At 44.5% G+C, this 26,364-nt stretch overlaps 2 protein-coding genes across 6 annotated transcripts; both read right to left on the reverse strand.

Annotated features, from left to right (window-relative positions):
• Positions 1-1,874: 1,874 nt before the first annotated feature.
• adisspb (adipose secreted signaling protein b) lies at positions 1,875-9,640 on the reverse strand. Of its 2 annotated transcripts, none has more exons than XM_089018370.1 (6): positions 9,480-9,640; positions 5,572-5,657; positions 4,556-4,695; positions 3,321-3,459; positions 2,502-2,627; positions 1,875-2,420 (listed from the first exon to the last, which is right to left on the reverse strand). In XM_089018370.1, exons 2-6 carry the CDS (start codon positions 5,597-5,599, stop codon positions 2,320-2,322), a joined length of 534 nt encoding a protein of 177 aa, XP_088874496.1. In that variant the 5' UTR covers positions 5,600-5,657; positions 9,480-9,640; the 3' UTR covers positions 1,875-2,319. The 2 variants fall into 2 exon arrangements, with proteins under 2 accessions (XP_088874496.1, XP_088874507.1); XM_089018381.1 differs by having other exon boundaries at positions 1,878-2,420; positions 2,502-2,624.
• A 4,840-nt stretch (positions 9,641-14,480) lies between these two features.
• Positions 14,481-25,433, reverse strand: rin1b (Ras and Rab interactor 1b). 4 transcript variants are annotated; one of them, XM_088990936.1, is made up of 5 exons: positions 25,225-25,431; positions 24,599-24,935; positions 17,513-19,955; positions 15,158-15,788; positions 14,481-14,649 (listed from the first exon to the last, which is right to left on the reverse strand). In XM_088990936.1, exons 2-3 carry the CDS (start codon positions 24,725-24,727, stop codon positions 19,632-19,634), a joined length of 453 nt encoding a protein of 150 aa, XP_088847062.1. In that variant the 5' UTR covers positions 24,728-24,935; positions 25,225-25,431; the 3' UTR covers positions 14,481-14,649; positions 15,158-15,788; positions 17,513-19,631. The 4 variants fall into 4 exon arrangements, with proteins under 4 accessions (XP_088847062.1, XP_088847064.1, XP_088847065.1 ...); XM_088990938.1 differs by lacking the exon at positions 24,599-24,935 and having other exon boundaries at positions 25,225-25,433; XM_088990939.1 differs by lacking the exons at positions 24,599-24,935; positions 25,225-25,431 and adding an exon at positions 20,325-20,473.
• Positions 25,434-26,364: the final 931 nt, after the last annotated feature.

Below are 26,364 nucleotides of genomic sequence, written 5' to 3' on the forward strand. Positions count from 1 at the left end.
TGTCGTTCTGTCGGTCAGGGGCGTTCCCTCCGTGACGTCACTTAGGGGATTGTCATCAACTCAAAAACAAGACTTCCTGAATATTCAGCGCGAGTCTTAAAAGGTAAAATATAGCTATATGCGGTGGAATCGTTGTCAAATGCGCTCAGTAGAAGTCATTTGAAGCCATTTTACAAATTATGGACGCAACTTGTTGTCCTTTAAAGTCCATAATTTGTAAAATGGCTTCAAAAGACTTCTACTGGGCGTATTTTAATAAGATTCCACCGCATATAGCTATATTTTACGTTTTAAGACTCGCGCTGAACATTCAGGAAGTCTTGTTTTTGAGTTGGTGACGAGTCCTCACGTGACGTCAGAAAAGGACTGGCGTTCACTGTAAAAAAGACGCATTGTAGCGGTCCTTCCATCACGTCAATGTATTTTGCTGTAGTTTTTTTGAAAACCTTATTTTACATCCAAAAGCCGCCAGCAGAGGGAGTCCAAGCTCCATTGAAGAATTTATCAGCCTGTGGAAACAGGGCTGATTCATTCCTCACAGCTCGGTGGCCATTTTATTGCATCTTTTTGGGTGAGACATTCCCCCCGCCCGTTTGCCTCAAAACGAATAAATTCTTTAATCGATTGCAAACATGCTTTCCTCTTCAGAACTATTTGAATCATATTCATCACTGGATGTGTAACAAGAAAGCATATTATCCGAATCTGAAGCCATTGTTTTTATTCTCCAGCAATGCAAGACGTCTTGGCGTGACGTCACGAACTGGGGGCGGGACTTTCTGAAAATGCCCAATTCGCGGCTCAATTTTTTGCAGATTTTGGACACTTTAAGTCATTTTTATTGGTGTTTTGCATTTGACTAAAAATATCATACTGGCTGTTTTGGGTATTTTAGATGCTATAAAACGTTTTTCTGATGTCAGTTAAAAAACAAAAAAGTGACGTCGGTTGCCCTTTAAGGCGGACGTGGCATTTTCTTGCTCAATGACGCTTGCCTCACTGAACCCGTTTGTGGGAGTTTTGATCCTGAAGTGCCCTTTTTCGCTGCGGTTGTGAAATCGGGCTGCTTTCATCTTCACGACTGGCCTCAAGTGAAGCCTCTGTTTTGTGACCACATTCACGTCTTGGTCACATCTGGTTAGCAAAGCCTCTGTTAAGCGTCTCCAGTCGGTCCAAAATGCCTCCGCTCAGCGATATATAGAGAATTCTGTTAGTCTCACAGTGATATAAATAATAATAATACATAATTATACATACATACATATAGTCATTATACATATACAAATAATAGTAATAATAGTAATATGAAATATAAAATAATATAATATGAAATTTCTTCACTGACTGCCGATCATTTCAAAGTACTTTGGAAGATAATAATTATAAATAATAATAATAATAATAATAATAATAATACATTGTGAAGGTCACTTTACAGTCACAGGTTAAGTTTTTTTTATGTGGGTGAGCAGCGGCACCCACACACGCCAGCGTTCACTCAACCCGTAATAACTAAAATAGCTAGAAGGCTAGCTAGCTAGCAGGTATCTAATAAATAGTTAGCCATCTAGATAGCAATTATATAGATAGCCAGCCAGCTAGCTCATAGATAGCCAGCCAGCTAATCGATAGCTAGCTATATATAAATAGCAAATATAGATACAACTTACAGTCAGCTAGACAGCTAATAGCTAGTTACCTAGTTAATTATACAAACTGAGTTGTTCAAGGGAAAATCAACCAAAAAATGTCCTGAAAAGAATACATTCCGTGCACGTTTGTGAAATACCAGTTGACCTGTTTTTAGTCTTCTAGGAGGGTGGCCATTTTTAGAATATTAGCTGGGGTTAGCGCCTACTCCCTGTATTTGTTCTCCAATCTTGAGCATTCTTCATGGCCCACCTTTCAAACTCATCATTTGGATTCTTTGGCTTTGGACTCAGAGCGAGACTTGGTTTTAAGTCGGCGGTCATGGTGAGAATGGCTGCCTGTTTCCTTTAGCTATTCACCACGCCACAAACACACCGCACGTCATCCAAAGTTTTGCTTCCCGCCAGCATCAACTGAAGACACCTGGGAAATGTTTTGTATTGGGAAAAGCTGTAATATTTTGGATACATTGCTCACTTTTACAATACACCCAGAAAAACAACAACAGTCAAAAGCAGAACCTCAGTCAGTGAACTCCCTTCAGATTTGTTCGGATAACAAAATGATGGGTCACTGCTGCCCCCAAGTGGCCAAACGCCGTCAACACAAGGGCACCTTGGACAATGGCGGCAAGAAGAGGGAAGGAAGGAAGCAGGCAGTCAGGAAGAGTCAGTCGAAGCCCTGCCAGTCGCTCTGCTCCGAGTCGTACTCCAGCTCGACGCCGATGCAGCGGACGCCCTCCAGCAACATGGGGGTGCCGTGATGGCGCTCTGCGGCGACAAGGACGGGAAACGGCCATTTTGGCTGCGCTCGCTCGCTCCTTGCTGAAGAGAACCGAGGCTCCTTCCTACCCATGATCCTGGCGTGAACTTTGACCGTGACGCACACGTCATCATTGGCCTCGCTCCACAGTTGCACCTGTTCGCACAGCACGCCCTCCTGTTGAGCCAAGTACTCGCACGTCACCTTCAGGCCTCCTGGGGGGGCAAAATACACATGCAGATATATTTACATGAGATCTATCAATCAATCATCTATCTATCTATCTATCTATCTATCTATCTATCTATCTATCTATCTATCTATCTATCTATCTATCTATCTATCTATCTATCTATCTATCAATCCATCCATCCATCCATCCATCTATATATATCGAGAGAGAGAGAGAAAGAAAGGGCGAAGGAGAGGGGGTAAGAGAAACAGATAGAGAGAGAGAAAGTGAGAGAAATGGGCAAAAGAGAGAAATGGAGGGAGAGTGAGAGAGAGAGAAAAAAAAGAAAAACGGGTGGGAGAGAGAGTGAGTGAAAGAGAGAAATGGGTGAGAGAGAAAAAGAGGGAGAGAGAAAAATGGGTGAGAGAAATGGGGGAGAGGGGGAAAGAGAAACAGGATGGAGAGAGAAAGAAAGAAACGGGCAAGAGAGAGAGAAACGAAGGGAGCGAGTGAGAGAGAAAGAGACAGAAACAGGCGAGAGAAATACAGAGAAAGAGGAAGAGAGAGAACGAAAGAGAGTGAAAAAGAAAGAGAGAAATTGGCGAAAGAGAGTGACAGAAACGGGCAAGAGAGAGAAAAGAACAGAGGAAGAGAGAAAGAGAAACAGGTGAGAGACAGAGAAAGTGAGAGGTTTAAAAATCCATTTCCTCGTGGTCTGCGTGTGAAGCTCGCTCACCTTCAGGCGCAGGCGAGACGTCCACCACGCGGAGGTGGGAGCTCGGCGTTGGTGCCAGACACACGTCTTTTCCGAGAGCCGGGACCTCAGGCAGGGTGAAGGTAATTTTGTAGCGGTGCTGTGCCTTCAGGAAGCCCAACTGCACGCGGACGGATGAGGCGGTCCAGTTGCAATGAAACAGAAAAACTTATCCTGTGACTGTGAAGTGACTTTGAGAGTTTTGAAAGGCGCTTACAAATGAAATGTATTACAGTGATACCTCGGTTTACGAACCCCTTGGCTTACAAACTTTTCATGTTACATTTATGAAAATTTTACCTTGGCCGACGAACTATTTTTCGGGATACACACGGAGCGCCACAATGAGTGATGTGTCTTTGGCGAACGAGCCCATTCTCCTAACAAGAAAATGGCAGACGACTCATTTTTGTACTCTATTCCCTGCCCCCAGTCTTCGGTTAAATCCACGTGATTGGTGCAGCGAGCAGTGGTGGGGGGGGGGGGGGGGGCGTTAAACATTAAAGAGACAGGCAGATGACAGAGAGAGAATGAGAAAATAGATAGAAAACAGTGACATTTGGACTCGCTTCAACTTTGATAGTTCAAAAGCGTGTAGACTGCAAGGTTAAAATATCCCATCAATCAGGCTCCACAAATAATCAGCACAAGCCATCTGTACACTTGATGCAAAAAGCTATCAATCCAGCTAAACAGAACACAATTGATGAGGAACTAGGTAAACTCATCGCAGACAAAGCACCCCCAAGGGATCATTCCTCAAGATGGTGAAAGAAGGCTACGTTCCGCCATCAAGTTGTTTAATGCTGATAAAACCGGTCACTCCATTCCATCAAGCCATCAACGACCATCACAACGGTAAATAAAACGACTTAATACCATAGCACATTTATTATACATAAAATGAGGTATATTTTGTGTAGTTTTAAGGCTTAGAAAATTAGAAAGTAGAAAATTCTGTTTTATGGAGACCTGGGAACGGATTATTCTCATTTTAATGGTGTCCTATGGGAAATTAATTTTTGGGATACACACTTTTCGCCTTACACACTGTCTGAGAACCAATTAAGTTCATAAGCCAAAGTATTATTATTATTATTATTGTTATTATTATAAAAAAAAGAACCCCCCCCCCCCCCCCCAGGCCCCTGCCCGTGTGATTTGGGGCCGGCGCCTAGTTAAATCTACCCGCCCCGCGGCACTGAAGTTGGCGTCACCTTGGCCAGGAAGCTGCCGTCATCCTCCACCGTCACGCCGACGACAGAGTCGCGCAGCTTATCATCGAAGCGTACGTGGGACGGGGCGCCGGCCCGCGCTGCCTCCTCCAAGAAGCGAACGCCTCCCGCCTTGCTCTGGCCTGAAAAAAAACAAACAAACAACAAAGCGCGGAGAGCTGTCAAATCCGAGAGATTTACACACCAAATGCAGCAAATTTAAGCCAACCACTTTCAGCATTTTGCCAAACTAGCTTCATGATAACACACAATAAAGAACGGCATAGATACACGGGTGTAAAGACGACCCCGCCATCCACGAGTCTCCATGGGAGCGGAACCTCCCAAGGCGGTTTGGCGGTGAACTCCACCCCCCTTCCGGCAGTTCCTATGGGAGTAAACCCGAAATCAATCCGGACCGGAACCCCTAAGGCGGTCTGGTGGCGAGATCCGCCACCTTTCCGGCAGCTCCTGCGACCATGCTGACCCCAAAATTGTATCAGCCCAGCTGTTCCTTTGGACGAGTCAGCATGGTGGAGAGGGGGAGCAAGCTGCATAGGCGACAACCTGCTCTCCATAATATACACCGCCCAGGCACACTGTCCACGGACAGTCAGACATGACCGATGGAGGCCGACGAAAATATATATATATATATATATATATATGTGTGTGGATATGTTATTATATCCATCAGTGACCATAAAAACTGAACAGATTTTTTTTCTAAGTGGAAAATAATTCAGGCAGTAAAGGGTTACCTGCTTCAGCAACACTTTGAATTTCACAATATCAAGTTTGGTGGATTAGATCTCGAAATGTTATGGTTAATTAATCATCATCAACGGATCCTGTCCGTGCAACTATTTGTGAGTGATAAATGCTAACGCAGGTTGGAAAAAATGACGGAGGACCCATCCCTTGTAATTCATTGGTGACGGCCATTGTGTGGCGTGACAACACCTGTCAACGGACTGAACCTTGGCCCACGGATGGAAAGCGATGCGATTGACACTCACTCTTCTTTGCGGCGGCGGCATCGTCCATGATCCCGGCCGGGGGCAAGATGGTATCACAGCCTGGCCATCGTCGCAACTGCGTCTCGCTGAAGCAAAAGACCCAAAAAAAGCAGTCATCACTTGCCGTAGTGGAATGAGAAACTAGCGAGCCAATGTGACGGTCAACCCGGATCCCAGATACGGATGGTGGCTACATCCCACATCATTAAAGGACAACCAACACCATTTTTTTGTTTCCTAACTGACATCAGAAAAACGTTTTATAGCATCGAAAATACCCTAAAGACACAGGCTGATATTTTTAGTCAAATGCAAAACACCAATAAAAATGACTTAAAGTGTCCCAAAACTGCCACAAAATGAGCTTGGAACTGGCGAGATTGAGAAAGTCCCAGCCCCTTGTTCGTGACGTTACGTAAGGATACTCCTCCACAAACTGCCCTGCTGCAGAATCAAAACAATGGCTTCAGAGAGTTCAGATTCGGAGAAGATGCTTTCTTGTTACTCATCCAGTTATGAATATGATTTAAATAGTTCTGAAGAGGAAAGCATAAATGTTTGCAATCGATTGAAGTCCTTCCGTATCAATTCGAGCCGCCTGGACTCCAATGTATCGCCCAGAAAATGCACAAGATGGCGCACAAGTTCTGTTGGAAATGAGCTGATTTGTCCGCTGGGAATTTGTGTCAACTTACACCTTCTTTATGTGTGTTACCGCAATTGGTTGCGACACACGATTCACCATTGTGTTATTTATGTAGTTTTCCTTCTAGTTTCGTGATCAACACGGTGTTTTCAGATGAAAAAAAGTACCCAAAATGCATTGCGTGTCGCTTTCTCGGTCAAGGGCGTTCCCTCCATGACGTCACTTAGGGCATTGTCATCAACTCGAAAACAAGACTTCCTTTAGTGCGAGTCTTAAAATGTAAAATATAGCTATATGCGGTGGAATCTTTGTAAAATTCGCTCCATAGAAGTCATTCGAAGTCATTTTACAAATTATGGACGCAACTTGTTTGGTGGTGTCGGTTGTCCTTTAAGCTTGAGCATCGTAATTGTCACCCTACCTCAGGGGTGCTCATTACGTCGATCGCGATCTACTGGTCGATCGCAGCGTGACAGTAAAAAAACATTTGTCAGCCTATCAAACGTCCCGTCACTTGATTGACATACAGGGCAACCATTCAGAACTGAATTTTTACCTTTAGGTCGCCGTGCATGCGTAAACAACTGCGCTAAACTCAGCAAAATTTACAAGCTAGTCAGCGAATAACCTCAGATTTTAAGCCCTTGCTAAAACATATGGTGATCAAAATTGGATTGGATTGGATTGGATTGGATTGGATATGCCTTTATTAGTCTCACAGTGGAGAAATTTACATTTCAAATGAGTGAGAAAGCGGGACCAAGTAAGGGGGCAAAACATTACTTTCATACGGAATGGGAAAATGTGGAGCGGCATTTTCAGACTGTTCATGGAAAATACGACATTGACTTCCCGCTGAAAAGCCAGCTGAGAAAGAGGTGGACGAACTAAAATCCCAGTTGTTCGGACAGCAGTCATTTTTCACTCAACATACTTCAAAAGCGAAAGCCGCCACTGAAGCATCGTTCCGGGTGAGTCACGCCATTGTTAAAAACAATAAGTCCTTCCAAGACGGAGAGATGGTAAAAGAAGCATTTGTTGAAGCAGCTGACTCCTTGTTCAGAGACTTCAAAAATAAGGCAGAGATATTATCTTCAATCAAAGCTCTGCAGCTGTCAAGACATACAGTTACACGGGGCTGTGAAGCCACGGCTGAGGATTTAACCCAGCAAATGTGGAAAGACATCAGAGATTGTGAGTGTTCTCACTGCTGAAGTCCAGGGCTCACAGACAGTTCTGTAACTTACTCACACAGGAAAAGTACCCCAACATGAGGAAATGTGCTACCTCCTTGACTGCATTATTCGGCTCCACTTATTTATGTGAGTCAGCCTTTTCCTACATGAAGATCATTAAGTCCAAATACCGTTCCACCATGAATGATGAACATTTGGAAATGTGCTTGAGGCTGGCTGTCAGCAGCTACTGTCCGGACTATGCATCCCTGGCTGATTCAATTCAGTGCAAGTCATCAAAGTAAACTCAGGTAATTACAAAAAAATGTTAATAGTTATTTATTATGTTATGTATACGTCTGTGTAAGCTCTCAGTCGTACAGGAGTGGTCCATCGATGAGAAGGTTTCTTCAGCTGTCATCTGTACAAATTTGAAGGTTTCGGACGTTTCGCCTCCTATCCAAGAGGCTTCATCAGTGAACTAAAGTCTGACTGGTCGTATCGGCCTTATTTATATATCCCTAATGTCCAGCCATGGCGGCTGAAGAAACCTTCTCATCTATGTTATGTATATGTAGTTATTATGCGTGGTGTGCAATATTGGCTTAATCAGTTGTGCAAGGTACATCAACATACATTGTACATACAAAGAATCCTTAAAACATTTGAAAATAATTATGTTTTGCATTTTTGTCATGGGTAGATCATTTTGACTTGGTAGTTTTTATAAGAAGCTCGTATGCTGAAAAAGTGTGAGCACCCCTGCCTTACCTACTTAGACACGCCCAAGTTATAATTGCCAATCAAAACAAATACATAGGCTATAATCAACCTTATCAAACACAAATTAAATAATATTCCTCCTCATAACAATAGCAATACTGTAATAGCAATAAAATGTTAAACAAAGTATTTACATTGATATGATTAAAATCTGTACAAAGTCATGACTTAAACTCAATGAATAAAACTCAAATAATCCATTTGGCTCTTACAATCATCATCCGTTGCATCAGGTCTCGTCACCTCAGCTTTGAATATTCTACTGGAAATGACCAAATATCGCATCAGTGGTTGAAAGAGTGCACGATCAATAGGTGGGTACGTGGGTTTTTTTTAATCTCTCGTGGTTTCATCTGTGCTGTATGTCATGCATATTAGCATATTTGACAATAAAGCTGACTTTGACTTGAATATTCATACCCGAGAGGTGTGTCATTCAACTGAATCCATTTGCTGGAATTGAATGAAACAAATCCATGAAACCCATAACCTGATTGGATTTTATGGAATGTGAGTGTTCATCGACACTCGCCACGTTTTACACAACGGCGAGGGAACAAAAATGAATCTCGTGTTTCTTCCTTAGTTCACAAACAATTAAATAAAAAATGCTCCTTTGAAAGTTAGTCATTCAGAATACAAAGGGAGCAGCTCAAAACCCTGAGAGGTTGTCAACGTAAATGTCTAACTATGTGACAGTCTGTGTCTTTTGTGCTCTCATATTATTTATTTTTATTTTTGTTGTCTGAACTTGAAGATGGCGCCGAGAGTAGCTGCCTTTCCAGAAGCTCCTCGATTTTGTTTTTCTCCTTCTTCTCTTCCTTTCGTAACTTTGCTGCTGTGAATTACGATTTTAGCCAAAACTGGGTTTAATAATGTCTCGTTTCACGACCAAAATTTTGGGCCTCTTTTTGTCAATGCTTACAAGCGAAAATGGGTTCTTCACCAAACTGAGCGCACTTGAACGAGCCATTCGACTCCCTTCCGCATCCGTATACATCACTTCCCGGCGTCGCGTCTAATTCTGACCGACGCATTTTTATTAAAATGCACGAATAAAAAGATTAAGGTATTCCCTCATCATCTCATAAATTAATTCAGTTTGAAAAAGTTCCCGACAGAACGAGGTTGACGATAAAAATGAATAGGCGACACCGACCCGGGATTTACGAGTACCGCACACGAAACTGAGTGCAAAAATAAAAACAAATAAACAAATAGGCTGGGGGGCGGATTTAGTGCATGTAGTAAAACACCGCCGGCAAGACAAGCTCCTCATACAAACACAAGCAGTCTTGACTTACATTTGTTGTACGAACGAAAGCCGAGCGTGTTGTTCAGTACGTAGCAGCCCTCATAAGCAGATTTTGTTTTCTCTTCGCATATTTCAGCAGCTCACATTCGGCTTGGCTCCTCACGCCCCTCGCGTCGCCACATCCGTGTCATGACTTACCTCCACCTCTGAAACGGTTTTACGGCGCCACCCGGTGGCGGTTTTTGTCATCGCTTTGGTCGATGTTTTGTGACGTCATTAGACACCGCTTGCAGTCACTTTCTCAAAAAGAAAAACAAAAGAAAAGTAAACAAAAAGACGCATTTAGACTTACTGACCGCCAGTTGTGAGAAAGCTCGCCATGTTAAGGTGGGCCGCTCACATGTTCGCGCCTCCCACTTGATCCCTCGACTGTTACACGTTCAAACGATTCGACGGGCACCTCTTCACGCCCGGTTTCGGACACCATCACGCGGACAGCGGGCCCCTTCTCCGGGCCGCCACTCTTGTCCAATGAACAGCAGCCCGCTCCATTTGCCACGATGACGTTCCGCTTACCACGCTTACCTTCGTTTGTTGTATCAAAGTCACAGAGCAACGCGTCTCTGCTCATTACAGCTCACGCGTCCGTCCATGTACGACTTGCGAGCGAACCAGTCGGTCACTTGGTTTTTCGAATTAAAACATTTGAGAGACTATGGGATACCTGGGAAAAATTTACAGCAACCTAAGTGCTTATAAATATATTTAAAGGACAACCAACACATTTTTTTTTGTTTCCTAACCGACATCAGAAAAACGTTTTATCGCATCTAAAATACCCAAAACACACAGGCTGATATTTTTAGTGAAATGCAAAACACCAAGAAAAATGACTTACAAGTGTCCCAAAACGGCCACAAAATGAGCTCGGAACTGGGGATATTCAGAAAGTTCCGCCCCTTGTTCGTGACGTCAAAACAATGGCTTCAGAGAGTTCAGATTCTGAGATGCTTTCTTGTTACTCATCCAGTTATGAATATGATTCAAATCATTCTGAAGAGGAAAGCATGAATGTTTACAATCGATTAAAGAAGTCCTTCCGGATCAATTTGAGACGTCTGGACTCTACGGAGCCCCTAAGGGGACATTGAAGAAAAAAACTTAGCGAGATCTCGCAAAACTTTGCGTTCCCTCGCAATACTTTGCATTCTCTCGCAAAACTTTGCATTCCCTCGCAATACTTTGCATTCTCTCGCAAAGATTGCGAGATCTCGCAATCTTTTTTAAAAAAATGTGCGTTCCTGTACTTCCGGGTCAGCTTGGCTCAGGTAGACGCTCGCGCGCGCTGCTTATTGAGAGAAGGCAACAACTCGGCGCATCATGGAGGAAGACGTGGAACACTTCTTGCAGTCAAGAAACGTCCCTCACGTGGACATTGCACGTATGAAAAGCGACAAGGTGGGCATACAGCTACACAGTCTGATGTAATAAGCAAAACAAGAGAAACATGGACATTTTTTTTCGAAGTAGTATTGGTAGTAGGTCAATAAAGTGAAAGTGAAGCTAACATTTCTATCTACTCTACCTGTACTGTTAGTTGTATTTTAATAATGAGGTAAAGTGAAAGTGAAGCTAACATTTCTATCTACTCTACCTGTACTGTTAATTCTATTTTAATAATGAGGTTAACACAATTTAAAATCGATATTACAGTTAGTAATTGGGCTGTCGCTACCTACGCTCACCCACCTGGAGACCAGAGACTCCTACGTCAGAATGCTGTTCATCGACTTCAGCTCAGCATTCAACACAATCATCCCCCAACAGCTTACCAATAAACTGAGCAAACTGGGGATCAGCACCTCCCTGTGCAACTGGCTGCTGGACTTCCTGACGGGGAGACCACAGGCAGTCAGAGTTGGCGACAACACTTCCAGCACCATCACGCTGAACACAGGGGCCCCCCAGGGGTGTGTGCTGAGCCCCCTCCTCTTCACTCTGCTCACGCACGACTGCTCACCATCATCACCCAGCTCCAACCTCTTCATAAAGTTTGCGGATGACACGACTGTGGTGGGCCTCATCAACAACGACGAGGAGACAGCCTACAGGGACGAGGTCAGCCGCCTGGCCACGTGGTGCAAGGACAACAATCTCCGTCTGAATGTGGAGAAGACGAAGGAGATTGTTGTGGACTTCAGGAGAGTGCGCCCCCAGCATGCTCCACTAACCATCGACGGTGCTGCAGTGGAGAGAGTGAGCAGCACCAAGTTCCTGGGAGTGCACATATCCGAAGACCTGTCCTGGAGCCACAACACGGCATCAATGGCCAAGAGATCCCACCAGCTCCTGTACTTCCTCCGCAAGCTCAAAAGAGTTGGAGCCCCGACCCCCATCACGACCTCCTTCTACCGCGGTACCATAGAGAGCATCCTGACCAGCTGTATCACCGTGTGGTACGGCGCCTGCACCGTGTCCTGCCGTAAGACTCTGCAGCGCATCGTGAGGACAGCTGAGAAGATCATCGGTGTCTCTCCCCCCCCCCCTTCAGGACATCTACAACACCCGCCTCACCCGCAGAGCCATCCGGATCGCTGGCGATCCCACCCACCCCTCCCACAGCCTCTTCAGCCTGCTGCCATCGGGTCGGAGACTGCGGAGTCTCCGAGCCAAGACCAGCAGGCTCAAGGAAAGTTTCTGCCACCAGGCAGTCCGGAGACTCAACTCCCTCCCAGCCCTGCCCAGCCTGCCCCTTCCCACTGCCACACTCACCGAACTCTGAGTACACGCTACATGCTGTACGATCATCCTGAACTCTATTTTTTTTGTTATTTCTCATTAGACAATACCTCACTTCAACCCTTTCTAGTTGTTTGTTTTGCAATTACGACATTACGTCACTTTATGTACGTCACTTCCTCACTTTACATACGTCACTACCTCACTTTCCATACGACACTACCTCACTTTACATACAGAAATTACATGTATTGTCTGTTGTCAATTGTATGTCTTTTTTAGCCACGTTATAAGTGCCTTGCATGTCTTGCACGCTGGGTCAGAGAGGACATTAATTTCATCTGTGCTGTATGTCATGCATATTAGCATATTTGACAATAAAGCTGACTTTGACTTTGACTTTGACTTTTGACTAATGTACTATTCTCGTGTAATACTGAATACAAATAATTATGACTGTAGTTTCCCATCACTCATGTGAATATGTTAAATTTATTAAAAGTTATTGATAATTAAATAAACCTGTCAAGTATTTATTCTCACAATTTATTTTTGCAGGTTGACATGGCAGTAATTGCTATGATGACCGAAGAGCAAATGGGCAAATATATCACTTCTTATGGTGATCGAATAGCTGTCCTTTGCTTTTGTCATCAGAAAATGTCCAGTGGTGATAATGAACTGCTCCTCCAAAAATTAAGAGGCAAAATAAGATCAAGGAAAAAAGGTGTACTGGCTGAGACTTCGGGAGTACTCCAAAACCATGTTGATGGGATGGCAAGACATAACAATGTTTCTGCAGAAAAGACTCAAAGGAAGATTTATGGCAACGATTACCATCAAGTGAGGACAAGCAAAGGTGGAGGAACAAGGTATGCCATCCTGGAAAAAAACAGCAACTGTCGCTCAAATTTTGGAGCTGGGAAAAGGGCTATTTTTCCCAGATGGAAGCTCACCCAAAGGACCTGTTGAAGACTTTACTTTTGAGGTCTGTGATTTCAAAAGAAACCACATTGCTTTAGATGAAACAATTGGCAGACTCTATGCAAAAAACAAATTGAAACTGTTAAGATTTTACATTGGCACAAAAGAAAATACTCCAACATCTCATTTGGATGAATGCAGTGAAGCTCATTCATCTGTCACCAACATGGTGGGAGAAAATGCGCAATTGATTGATTGACTCTCTTATGTCTACACACACGTGCACACACATCAGTTTAGGAGCATTTCATTATTTGTACTTTGAGATGTAAAACATCTGTGATGGTCAACCTTGCATAGGGCAGTCTACAGTTGTATTTTCCATTTGTGTCTACAATTGATTTCATGGTTATTATTCATTCATTCCATTTTCCATATCACTTATTCTCCTAATGGTTTCGGATATGGTGCCACTTTCAGTTTGACCTAAAGGTTTGAAGTTGATATGTCATGTAATGTTGCAAATATTTGCACTGTTCAAACAAAAGCAATTATTTTTGTACTTGATATTGTATTCCATTTATATGTTTGTGATTGCTGTTCATACCAATTTGTCAATGTTAATAAAATTTGTTCCAAATAATTCATGTTTTTTTTAAACACAAGACACCACCTGCTGACGAAATTGAAGAGTGACAATCATGTTATCATTTACAGGCAAGTGATTGTGTACTGGGGTGCAGGAATACTATTCAGATCCACATTGGTTAAGTATTTGTGGTTAAAATCAGCAACCAAGACAGTATATTTATTGACACCCAGAATGATTTGACAAATGAACATTTCATATTGATCAAATATGCTTTCCTTATACAGTAACAAAAACAGCAGACAAAAAATTATTTAAATTGTGATTGCTATATATTATTCGTCCTCAAATGTATCCCAATAATCCATTTAAAGTGAAGTGATAAAAGAAATGATGAACAAAGGGTTGAAGAAATGGCAATGGTCGTCGGATTCAGCCTTCATTAAATGTTACTTCGAACCAGTTGAGGAGCCATAAAATGGTTTCACCCAAACACACACCAAAAAATATATGGTTATTGTTTTGAGTAATTCATGTTTAAATTTTAATGTAATATAATTCCAGTATGACTGGTATACGGAAACAAAAATGCTTTCACCAAAGGTTAATGTCTCTGACCCCTGAAAACATCATGCTTCTAATTTAGAATTGCAGTAAGGGCCTCTCTGAGGTGCAAGTACAAGTTCACAGCCTGATACGGCTCTTTTGGTGGCATCAGACCAGACTGGGTCATTAAGGAAGCACATAATACAAATACATCCGGATCACAAGGCATAGTTAAACGGAAGACACACTGGCTTTTGCATAGTTGAACTTGTTCATTGTCAACTGCGGAGAGGAAGTCCCTTGTGCCATAAAGTTCAGGTAAAGAATACATCACGTTGGGCCGACCACTGGGGACATTTATGTTCTTTGAGGGCCTGATGAGATGGCTGTTCCAAACACGGGCAGTATCATCCAACTCATCCTGTTGAGAATAAGATCAGAATCAGAATCATCTTTTTTGCCAAGTATGTAGTACACACAAGGAAATTGTCTCCTGTAGAACATGCTGCACTAGTCTCATCAAAAAATGGAGGCACTATACAGTTCTATTTGGGTTACTTTTTAGAGAGTTAATTGCTTGAGGGAAGAAGCAGCTGTTTAAATGCCTGCTGGATTTGGTGCGCATATACAGACATATTTAGGAAGAGTTGCACAGACATAGCAGCTCTTATGAGCAAGAAATTATAGAATTAGACTGCTTTTCTCTCCCTGCTCCCTCCTTTCTACCTTACACTCGTCACTCATGTTTACTACTCTGCCCATCCCCACTTTTCCTTGATCATTTCACCTTCACCCTATGTCCCCACACACACAGACCACTATCTTCTTTCCACTATCCGATTATTTACCTTCTTTTGTGTCCCATCAACACCCTCTCAAATACAAAAATACATATTTCATAAATGGAGCTACAGAATATATGAACTCACCTGAATAAGTCCCATGCAACAAAATTGCAGGATGCTTTTGTCCAGAAATCCACCATCAAAGAAGCCATTGTCTCTGAGGTCTTTGAAGAGTGATAACCAGAATTCCATGCATTGGCTGCGAAGATTCGCATGCATTGGCTGCGAATCTTTGATTGGCGGTGCTGGCTCCATCCAAGTAACTGTCAAGGGTGCTGCCTGGCGGTATGGGCACCAGGAAACGCTGGAAGCCTTTAACATGACCATTTTCAGTCCCCAAATCAGCTCGAACGATTCGAGGACAACCTCCCAAACGGTGCACAACTTCAATGTAGTAACATCCAATTAACTTCGGGTCACTACTTGTTGTGTAGGCATTGAGCCACATCATTTTCCTTGAAAAGCCATCAATAGCCCCATTGATGCAAATTCCAAACGGTTTCAGTTTGTCATATGAATCCATATGCCAAATAAAATTCGGCCCTTTCGAGAAGTAGTTTCATCGTCTCAGACGTCTTGCTTGCCTTAAAGACACTCCTCTCGGATCCAACTCTTTCAGGACCAGACGAACATCCTCTTTCCTGACAAGAAGCCCATGTTCTCTGCACTTACTGTACATCCACCTGTAACCGCATAGTTGTCCGGAATTCTGCAACTGGTTGTGAATAAAGTCAACCAAGACGCCCAAGTCATCGAATGTTTTTCGGCGAAATAGTCCACTTTTGTTCACCACACGCTTCAAATGTCTTTCACTTATTAGTAAGCCGTGTTTAATCTCAAGAACGGATTTTATATCTTTGTATTTCAAGCCAATTTTAAAGTAAAACTGGACTAAAGGAAAGAACGGGTGAAAAGGCTCCATGTTTGGTGTTTTCGGTTACACTGACGATGAACCGGAAGTACATGTATGCGTATTTTTAAAAAAAAGATTGCGAGATCTCGCATTCTTTGCAAGATCTCGCAAAGAATGCGAGATCTTGCAAAAGTATTGCGAGGGAATGCAAAGTTTTGCGAGGGAATGCAAAGTTTTGCGAGAGAATGCAAAGTATTGCGAGGGAACGCAAAGTTTTGCGAGATCTCGCAAAGTTTTTTTTTTTTTCTTTGATGTCCCCTTAGGGGCTCCGTAGGACTCCAATGTAGCGCCCAGAAAATGCACAAGATGGTGCACAAGCTCCATTCTAAATGGGCTGATTTGTCCGCTGGGAATTTGTGTAAACTTTCTCCTTCTTTATGCGGTGTTACACGGTGTTGTCGGATGAAAAAAGGTACCCAAAATGCACTGTGTGTCGTTTTCTCAGTCAGGAGCGTTCCCTCCGTGACGTCACTTAGGGCATCGTCATCAACTCGAAAACAAGACTTCCTGAATATTCAGCACGAGTCTTGGAACGTAAAATATCGCTGTGGTGTATAGATGTGGTGGAATCTTTGTAAAATGTGCTGCATGGTTATTTAGCTGGCTGGCTGGATAGATAGCTGGCTATCTATTAGCTATCTATTCGCTGGCTAGCTATGTGGCTATATAGCTGGCTGGCTGGATTGATAGCTGGCTATCTATTCGCTAGCGAGCTATGTGGCTATTTAGCTGGCTGGCTGGATAGAGCTGACAATCTATTAGCTAGTTAGCTAGCTTTCCATCTATTTGAGTTACTTGCGGGTTGAGTGAACGCTGGCGCGTGTGGCTGCCGGTACTCACCCACAGAAAAACTCCTGTGACTGCAAAGTGACCTTGAGGGTTTTGAAAGGCGCTTATAAATGAAATGGATTACAGTATTATTATTATTATCATTGTTATTATTAATAATATTATTATTAATTTACTGTTCCGAATCGGGCCTCTAGATTGCAGCACTCAATTCATGATACTAACAGTGCTACTGCCGAATGTATTCTAACAATAATAATAATAATAATAATAATAATAATAATAATAATAATACATTTGATTTCTAAGCGCCTTTCAAAACTCTCAAGGACACTTTACAGTCACAGGATATTTTTTCTGCGGGTGAGCAGCGGCAGCCACACGCGCCAGCTTTCACTCAACCCGGAAGAAGAGCTCTTCTAGCCGTATCAGTTTTGCTGGTTAATTACTAAGCAGTATTATAATAATAATAATAATTATTATTATTATTATAATTATTATTAAAAAAATAAAGACAAAAAACCAAAACATCAAGCCTTGGCCCCAAATGGGGTGGCCAGCTGAGACTCTCCGGACCTCAACAACTCCATGCAATGACTTTCATTTTTAATACGTCATCATCATGGTGATGGTGATAACACTTTTCACCTTTGGTATGTTTTTGGGAGCAGAAGGAAAAGTCAAATTTGTCCACTATATTTTAGTATGTCGTGAACAGATGGAAAAACGGCGCTCACCTTTACATAGTGGTGGAGTGTCCAGGCCTGCAAGGCCTTCCTCTCTGCTGGCCTAAAAATATCTGAATTACAGACTGCTGTGAATGCTAATTTGTCCATGAATTCTTCAGAAATAATTCCAAATTGTCTTTTTGCTTCTTCTCATTGCTTTTCTTTCCCCTGTTGGGCTGCTTTTCCCATGATGTGTGTTCTTCTATTGAACCAATCACATTTCAGCTATGATTTGTTACAAGGGTCAAAAATCTGCCCGGACGCCTTCACCATCAGTACTGTGGGCCCTGCAGCCTCAAATAAATGGAAATCGATCAAACTGTTGCTTTAATCCGATTTGGAGTTGGCGACAGCAAGGCCTTCTTGCACGGACGTTATTTCCTGGCTAACGGAAGTCATTTCCTGGCTTCTGGTGGACACTACTGAAAGCCAAGGTGTCAAATGCATGACTCGCCACTGCATCTACAGTGATACCTTGCCGTACGAACTTAATTGGTTCCCAGACAGAGTGTGTAAGGCGAAAAGTGTGTATCCCAAAAATGCATTTCCCATAGGAAACCATTAAAATGAGAATAATCCGTTCCCAGGTCCCCATAAATTTCCCCCATGTAAATTTCTCCACTGTGAGACTAATAAAGGCATATCCAATCCAATCCAATCCAATCCAATCCATAAAACATCATTTTCTAAGCCTTAAAACGCCACAAAATGTACATTATTTTATGTATAATAAATGTGCTATGGTATTAAAGAAATAAACTGTACTATATAATAAAGTCATTTTATTTACCTTTGTGATAGTCGTTGATGGCTTGATGGAATGGAGTGGCCGGTTTCATCAGCATTAAACACTTGATGAGGAACGTAGCCTTCTTTCACCATCTTGAGTAATCATCCCTTGTAGGTGCTTTCTCTGCGATGATTTTACCTAGTTCCTCATCAATTGTGTTCTGTTTAGCTGGGTTGATAGCTTTTTGCATCAAGTGTACAGATGGCTTGTGCGGGTTGTTTGTGGAGCCTGATTGATGGCAATTTTAACCTTGCCGTCTACACTCTGCCTTTGAACTATCAAAGTTGAAACGAGTCCAAATTTCACTGTTTTCTATCTATTTTCTCACTCTCTCTCTGTCGTCTGCCTGTATCTTTAATGTTTAAACCACCTCCCCTCACTGCTGCGTTCTTGACTAATCACGTGGCTTTAACCGAAGACGGGGGGGGAAATAGAGGACAAAAATGAGTCGGCTGCCATTTTCTTGTTAGGAGAATGGGCTCGTTCGCGAACCGACACATTACTCATTGTGGCGCTCCGTGTGTATCCCGAAAAATACTTTGTATGCCAAGGTTAAATTTTCATAAAGTTAACAATCGTGAACCAAAAAGTTCGTCAGCCAAGGGGTTCGTAAACCGAGGTATCACTGCACGCACATTGTTTGGTTTTAATTTGTGCAACGATTGCAAATGACCCGGCAGATTTACAGCAAAAAAGAAGAAAGTGAGGCCACACAGTAAACACGTGCACACGCTACTTCCACTGAGCCCACTTTGTTCAAGGCATGCAGTTACGGTCAAAGCACATGGTGGGCGTCGCTTGCCGTGTGAAGGCTGCCCGGCGAGCTGTACGCTCAAAGGGGGTTTGCACAACGCGAAGTTTGTCCGCTTGCGACCGCCGATTCGGAGAGGTGGGGCGGTGGGGCATTTGACATCACGACAAAATAGAAAAGTGACAAAGAAGAACCCACTGGCAGCGCGTCATGCAAAGAGACACCGAACCGCAATCGTCAGGAAAGACGAAAAACAGAAGCAAGCGCGAATAAGAAGACGGACATTTGCCTGGAAATATCGTCACTCTTTGACTCGGCGGACGTTGGGCCCGTCCGTCATGACGACAGGCATCGTCCGGCGGTTCCCAAGAGGGGCCGCCACGGATCCGCATCCTTGTAAGCTGCAGTTCCAGGGTACAAATGTCTCCTTTGGGTCGGACTTCCCTTTGGGTCGGACTTCCCTGGTCGAGGTCCTTTGGCGATACGAAGGGAAGCTTCCGTTGTGTTTGACAGCGCCCCCTCACTGGCTGCAGGCATGAGTGAGTGCCCGCCCCCTCAACCCCCGGCCGGCCGCCTCCACTTCCCACTCACTCCTCGCACACCGACTCGCTGAGGTCCACGGCGCCCCCTCTGGTGAGGCGCCGCATCTTGCTGAAGTCGTGGTCGGTCCTCAGGTAGGAGAGGGAGGGTCCCCCCTCGCTGTGGGCCGCCAGGTCTCGGGGTTGCGCCTGAGGCGGCAGGGGCCGCATCTCGCCACCACTACGCCAGTACAGCGCGTAGCGCTGCGGCTCGGACACGGCGAACGTGGCGGCGCACAGCTGCGCCAGCGCCTGGCTGCTCTCTTCCGCTCGCCACTGTAGAGTCCGCACGGCGCTCCGCTCACCGTCCTGGAAGAGGATCCGAACGCACCTCTGCAAAAAAAAAGGGCAGGTGGCACAAACTTGGCCATCATATTGCGGCGGCGCGGAACCCGGAGGCTGACTCCAATGCACACAAAAAATCCATCCATGGAGAATACCCGGAGAAAAGTCATGCAAGCACCACACGGGAAGGCCGGAATCAAACCCTGCACCTCGAGGGACCACATCACGACAAGCCAAATAAAAACGAGGCTTCCTACTTCTCTTCTTCTGCGGGAGCTCTCGCCCAACTCCAAACTTTGCCAGACCGCCGCTCGCAAAGCATGTGGGCTTGATCACCCCCCCCCCCACACACACACACACACATTTCCTTTTCGGAATTAAACGCGCGACCGCGAGACCTCAACGGATCTGACTTACAGAGTCAGCCGACTCCTCGCCGTCCGCGTGCATCTTGCGTTTGGCTGCGTGGCCGCCGCTCAATCAATTTCATGTTATCTGACCGCCCACGTCGTCATGGCATCTAGCGCGCGGACCACCCGCCCGCCCGCCCCTGACGGAGCAGAATGTGGCTGCCGGCTCATGCGGGTGGGCTATTTGAAGCCTGCACCACGTGATGGCATGCAAACTTGACGCTCTCTCTCTCTCTCTCTCTCTCTCTCTCTCTCTCTCTCTCTCTCTCTCTCTCTCTCTCTCTCTCTCTCTCTCTCTCTCTCTCTCTCTCTCTCTCTCTCTCTCTCTCTATCGCGATAGCAACCAAGCTCATGCTGGATCGTTTCAGGCTTAAGGCCCCGGGCGAAGAAGCAAGAACCGGCAAGAAGAAGGCCGGAAAGAACAGCTAGCTACATAGCTAGCTATGCAGCTGGCTAATTATCCATTTGCTAACTGCTTACTATCTGCCTAGCTAGCTAGGTATGTAGCTGGCTATTTATCCATTTGCTATCTATTTGCTATCTGTCTAGCTAGCTAGCTATGTAGCTGGCTATTTATCCATTTGCTATCTGTACAGCAAGCTAGCTATATAGCTGGCTATTTATCCATTTTCTATCTGTCTACCTAGCTACCCATGTAGCTGGCTATTTATCCATTTGCTATCTATTTCCTATCTATTTGCTATCTGTCTAGCTAGCTAGCTATGTAGCTGGCTATTTATTAGCTATATGGCTATCTAGCTAGTTAGCTAACTGTCTATCTGGCTTTCTATTAGCTATCTGTTAGCTAGCTAGCAAGCTAGATGGATATTTATCAATTTGCTATCTATTTGCTATCTGTCTAGCTAGCTAGCCATGTAGCTGGCTATTTATCCATTTGATATCTATTTGCTATCTGTCAAGCTAGTATAGCTAAGTAGCTGGCTATTTATTAGCTATATGGCTATCTAGCTAGTTAGCTAACTGTCTATCTGGCTATCTATTAGCTATCTGTTAGCTCGCTAGCAAGCTAGCGTTCTATCTATTTGAGTTGAGTGAGCGCTGGCGCATGTGGCTGCCGCTGCTCATCAGCAGAACCCCCTCCCCCCCACCCAAGTTTGGCTCGGGGTGTTAGCAAGAGGGCGAGATACCTGTGCCTACGCTACCTGGCCCTGCAGGTTACCCTTTTGCTCCCGAGCTTGGCAAATTTGCCCTAAGGCACCACTGTTCCAGGGCCTCAAGGGCCTCGGACTGTCACAATCTGGTAGGCGACCAACGGGTGGTGCTGTCGGCCCCCCCTGCACCTGCACAGGTGTTGGTTGTTCCAATCAGTGGCAGTTAAAAGGACTCCGGGCACGACCATTCGTTGTCGGGTCATTGTATGTGTTTGCTTCACCCTGTCAGATTTTGTTCCTGCTGACTTTATTTCATACAATTTGTCCATTACACCCTGCTGCTTGTTTTTTTGTTGCTTAAATTAATTAACTACCAAAAATCATGTAAAATTACGTATGTGAAAAACGAATTACCCATGTAAAAAATACACTATATCAAATATTTTTAGTTACATGTCTTGATTTATATATGCACAGAGAGCATCCACTAACTTTTTCACTTTCCTCGTGGTTACTCTGGTCTGATGATCAGCGGTCACTAATTTGCTTTTCATATTAATAATGCTATCATACCAACTAGTAAAAATATGTAATAATAACAGCATAATGTAATAACATTTGTCCACCTGTCTACCCTAACCCCCCTCCCCCTTCTCCTCACTGCTGCGTGTGTCTGTAGTTCTCCCCTCCCTCCTCTACCACAGATATCGACCAATCATGTGCGGCTTTAACAGAAGCCCGGGGGCGGGGAACAGAGAACAAAAAAAGTCGGCTCCCATTTCCGGCTCCTTCCATGCTGCCCTCCAACTCTGCCCCCCCCCCCCCCCCTTGAATCGTGCGCTCTCCATGCAAGCGTGGGCCTGTGAGATCTTTTTATGATAAACGAGGGCGGCTGAGGGGGGAGGGGGGATGCAAATGGATCCCACCAACGCAAAGGCACATCACTCCGAGCGAGCGCAGGAAGGACGGACGGCGAGCGGCCCAGCAGAAGACCAGGCAGTCCCAGGCAACCCGCGTGCACGCACATCCACAGATGGCCTGGGACAGGAAGAGGCGCACCACCGGCAGGAGTTCCATGGACGCCCAGGGCTCCAGCGAGCGATTTGAGCAAGCCCGTTTGAGCCGAGAGGAAGTCCCATGGGTACATCGCTCTGAAAATGGAGCACCGGTTCCGGGCCAACTCCCGCTCCAGTCGCACCAGGCGCTTGTCCAGAGCAAAGAACCCAAAATGCCTCGCTCATGAGCTGCGCCCACTTTTGCCGTGCCACTCACTTGCATTGCCCCAATTTACAGTGATTCAAATTCACCAACAACGTGCAGTTTGTTCTTCATAACTCTCAAGGTCACTTTACAGTCACAGGATCGGTTTTTCTGCGGGTGAGAAGTGGCAGCCAGCGTTCACTCAACCCGGAAGTAACTCAAATAGATAGCAAGCTAGCCAGCTAGCTAACAGATAGCTAATAGATAGCCAGCTAGACAGTTAGCAAACTAGCTAGATATCATATATAGCTAATAAATGGCCAGTTACATAGCTAGCTAGCTTGACAGATAGCTAATAGATAGCAAATGGATAGCAAAGAGATATCCAGCTAGGTAGCTAGCTAATAGATAGCAAATATATTGCCATAAAGCAACAAACTAGCGAGGAAGGACAATGAAGCTGCGCTTAGAAATCTGTCACCCCCCCCAATAGGAATACTTCCCACAATGTTTAAAGTGTGTGGGTGGAGCCAAAGTGGTGCCTCTTGACAAGCGTTTTGCTCAACTGGCTGTCAATCAAAAGCGCCATTATGATTGGATGATCTTGACTTAGGTGCTGTTGATGTCAAAACAGGTAAACGCCCCCTTCTGAATAAGCATACAAGTAAAAACAAATCAGGTTGATTCACCTTTGTGGAGAGAACAGCTTCTAATTTGATAGATTGTAACTTGCAATGAAACAATTTGCAATGAAACAATCCCACCAATGAAAAACTACTATCTTATAGCTATCTAGCTAGCTATCTAATAGCTATATGGCTATTTAGCTAGCTACCTAATAGCTATATAGCTATCTAGCTGGCTATCTGGTAGCTATACAGCTATCTATCTAACTATCCACCTGGCTGGCTATTGGCTATCTAGCTATCTAAGTGGCTAGCTAGCTAATGAAGGAAATAGATACATTTATTTAGATATATTAAACATTGTTCAAGATAAAACCTTAAAATAGTAAGTTTGATCAGTATCAATTTTGCGTTGCTTGTAATCGATAGGTAACAAAGCCCCCAAAGAGGTGGTGTTTGGAGACATATGTTTCAGGTGCCAGAAGATCTAAGGGGACCCGGCTGGCAGAAACAAAGGAAGTGTGAAATGACAACAGAACCAAATGCTGGACAACGCAGATGAAAGGAACTGACCAAACACTAACTCGGCAGGACGCAACTTTTGATCTACCTTGCACCCCGCCTGGAAGTCGGGGAACTACCTTGGGAGCAGATACGTGAACCAGATGCCAGAAGGACCAAATGGGAACTTGATTTCTTTGTGTGGGACAAATTTGAATATGCATGTGGGACACCTTTAAATCTGGGCTGCTCAGTCTCAGTCTTTGTCTTTTGTCTCTCTAACTGATTTGGGGCACACAAATATTTTCTGTGTCAGGGAGCTGAGACCCAGAATTCTGCATTAGATCAATTTGTTAGGAATAAATCATCTGTGAGTAACTTGCCGGCTTCTTTGGTGATCTCTCTCACTACGAACATGCCAATTGTTAGGTTATAACGTTGCGCAATAAGGTAAATATTTAATTCAGTTCAAAATTGTTAATAAGATGAAATGTAACTGTTAATGTTAACATTAGCCTGTAATATTTTAACCTAACACTATCTACTTCTTGACTATCTATTAGCTATCTATTAGCTGGCTAGCTAGCTTTCTATCTATTTAGCTCTTGCTCACCCGCAGAAAATGTTATCCTGTTACTGTAAAGTGACCATGATAGTTTTGAAAGGTGCTTAGAAATCAAATGTATTATTATTATTATTATTATTATTATTATTATTATTATTATTATTATTATTATTATTATTATTATTATTATTATTATTATTTAAAAATCGTTAAAAAATATATATGGATTATTCGGAAGTTAGCATGCAAACTGGTGACAAGCGTCGCTAGTACCGACTTTCAACTGAAGGGAAGCCCTCTCAGCAGAATGTGGAGGGCCGAGTCCTGCTCGAGGGACAGCTGAAGCCACACCGGGTGTCCGCGTGTGTTCGGAGCACACCATCCAGGAGCGAAGATGCTTTGCCATTGGCTCCCTGGACCGGAACACGCCTGAGCTCGACTCGGCTCGACCCGACTCGGCCCAATTCGCCTCCCCTCGGCGTGCTGCCGAATGTCACAGTGTGGGCCGCCAGCAAGTGTTTGCCAGCGTAGCAGCAGATGGTTGCCATGGAGACATTGGCCTACGCGCTCGACCAGGCATTCCCACTCAGTCAAACACCTTTTACCCGATGAGCCTGCACACACACACACACACACACACACACACACACACACACACACACACACACACACACACACACACACACACACACACACACACACACACACACACACACACACACACACACACACGCCAACGCGGTGGTTAACTGAAAAGTGGCATGTGTAAAGCTTTGGAGAGAAGCAATGACACTTTGTGTGTCCGCCACATATATTTCTGTTTTGGTCCCCTCCCTAGCGCGCCGTGACTATTTAGGAGGAATATACCGCCGAGCGGACATTCATTTTCACGTCCACACTCACCTCCCGACACCTGTTGCGTAACTCCGCCCCCTCTCCCAGCAGCTCGTGCATCGCGCCGCTCCGCAATGGGAATGACGAGCTCAAGTTGGCGAAAAATGGCCCGAGATCGCTTGTTTTCCTGGTCTCCCCCACGGGCTGCCGAATGCGCGCGCGCGAGACGTTCAGGGAGCACGACCCCGCGCTACTTACTGACGTCAAATGCAACCGCTCCCGCCCACGCACGCGCGCACACGCAAGACGTGGGAAGTACGAATAGTACGTACTTTGTTACTGGACTTTGGTATTGATTTTTCCAGCCGTCTCTACTTTAATACCGGGTTGGGATTTCCTACACGCCCCTTGCCCCAGTAGAAACTAGAATGTGTATCCCCTTCCTTGTCAACAAAATGTTAAGTACCTGTGCCGGTGCCCAAAAACGACATTTCAGCTTCAGGCCCCAACGAGGTCATGGGGGCGTGGCTGACATCTTTGGCAAAAGTTACTAGTGTTCAATGTTTTTAAATGAGTGCGAATGAGGGATTTTGTCTTTGGAATAAATAAAAGAAAAATGTATTTTTTCTCCATCACTTTCCAGGAGCTCAATTCTCTATCCCAGGTGCAAGTACAGGTAACATTCGACTTACGACCGGGTTCCGTTCTGTCCAAACGGTCGTAAGTCAAAATGGTCGTAAGTTGAAACCCATTCAAAATGTTGAATAGGGATTCGATGCTAAATGACTTGCTAAAGACCTGATTCGGAAGCCACGGGGGGGGGCGGGTAGGCATGGTGGACACTCCCCCCTATGGTGCATCACACGATTGCTGTGCAAGAGTGAGATGCTGGCTGCCTGGCTGGCCAAAATTGTCTTAGCGTTACCAGGCTGCTAGCGCGTTGCGAAAGTCGGATGTTACCTGTATTTTAAAATTTCATCGCAGAAGGAGGCAATTTTTTTGTACTGGTGATCTATAACAGACACTCACTGTCGATAAAAGAAATAATTCCCCCTTGACGTCTGCGATCGGCATGATAACAGTGCCAGTCATCTTTTGGATTGGATTGGATGTACAGTGATACCTTGGCTTACGAACTTTTTGGTTTACGAACGTTACATTTATGAAAATTTTACCTTGGCATACAAACTTTTTGGTTTACAACGTTAC

Source organism: Hippocampus bargibanti, linkage group LG02, assembly GCF_051943395.1.
Source record: "Hippocampus bargibanti isolate YZ-2025 linkage group LG02, ASM5194339v1, whole genome shotgun sequence".
NCBI lineage: Eukaryota > Metazoa > Chordata > Actinopteri > Syngnathiformes > Syngnathidae > Hippocampus > Hippocampus bargibanti.

What these genes read in the sequence shown, in the direction of transcription:
- adisspb (XM_089018370.1), bottom strand. Translation starts at nt 5,599, where the DNA reads ATGGACGATGCCGCCGCCGCAAAGAAGA. An exon ending in CGTCTCGCCTGCGCCTGAAG is followed by an intron (nt 2,628 to 3,320) that starts GTGAGCGAGCTT and finishes TTGCCCCCCCAG; the next exon opens with GAGGCCTGAAGGTGACGTGC. An exon ending in AGTTCACGCCAGGATCATGG is followed by an intron (nt 2,421 to 2,501) that starts GTAGGAAGGAGC and finishes TTGTCGCCGCAG; the next exon opens with AGCGCCATCACGGCACCCCC.
- rin1b (XM_088990936.1), bottom strand. Translation starts at nt 24,727, where the DNA reads ATGGCAAAGCATCTTCGCTCCTGGATGGTGTGCTCCGAACACACGCGG. An exon ending in GGGCTTCCCTTCAGTTGAAA is followed by an intron (nt 19,956 to 24,598) that starts GTCGGTACTAGC and finishes TTTTTTTTGCAG; the next exon opens with AGGTGCGTTCGGATCCTCTT.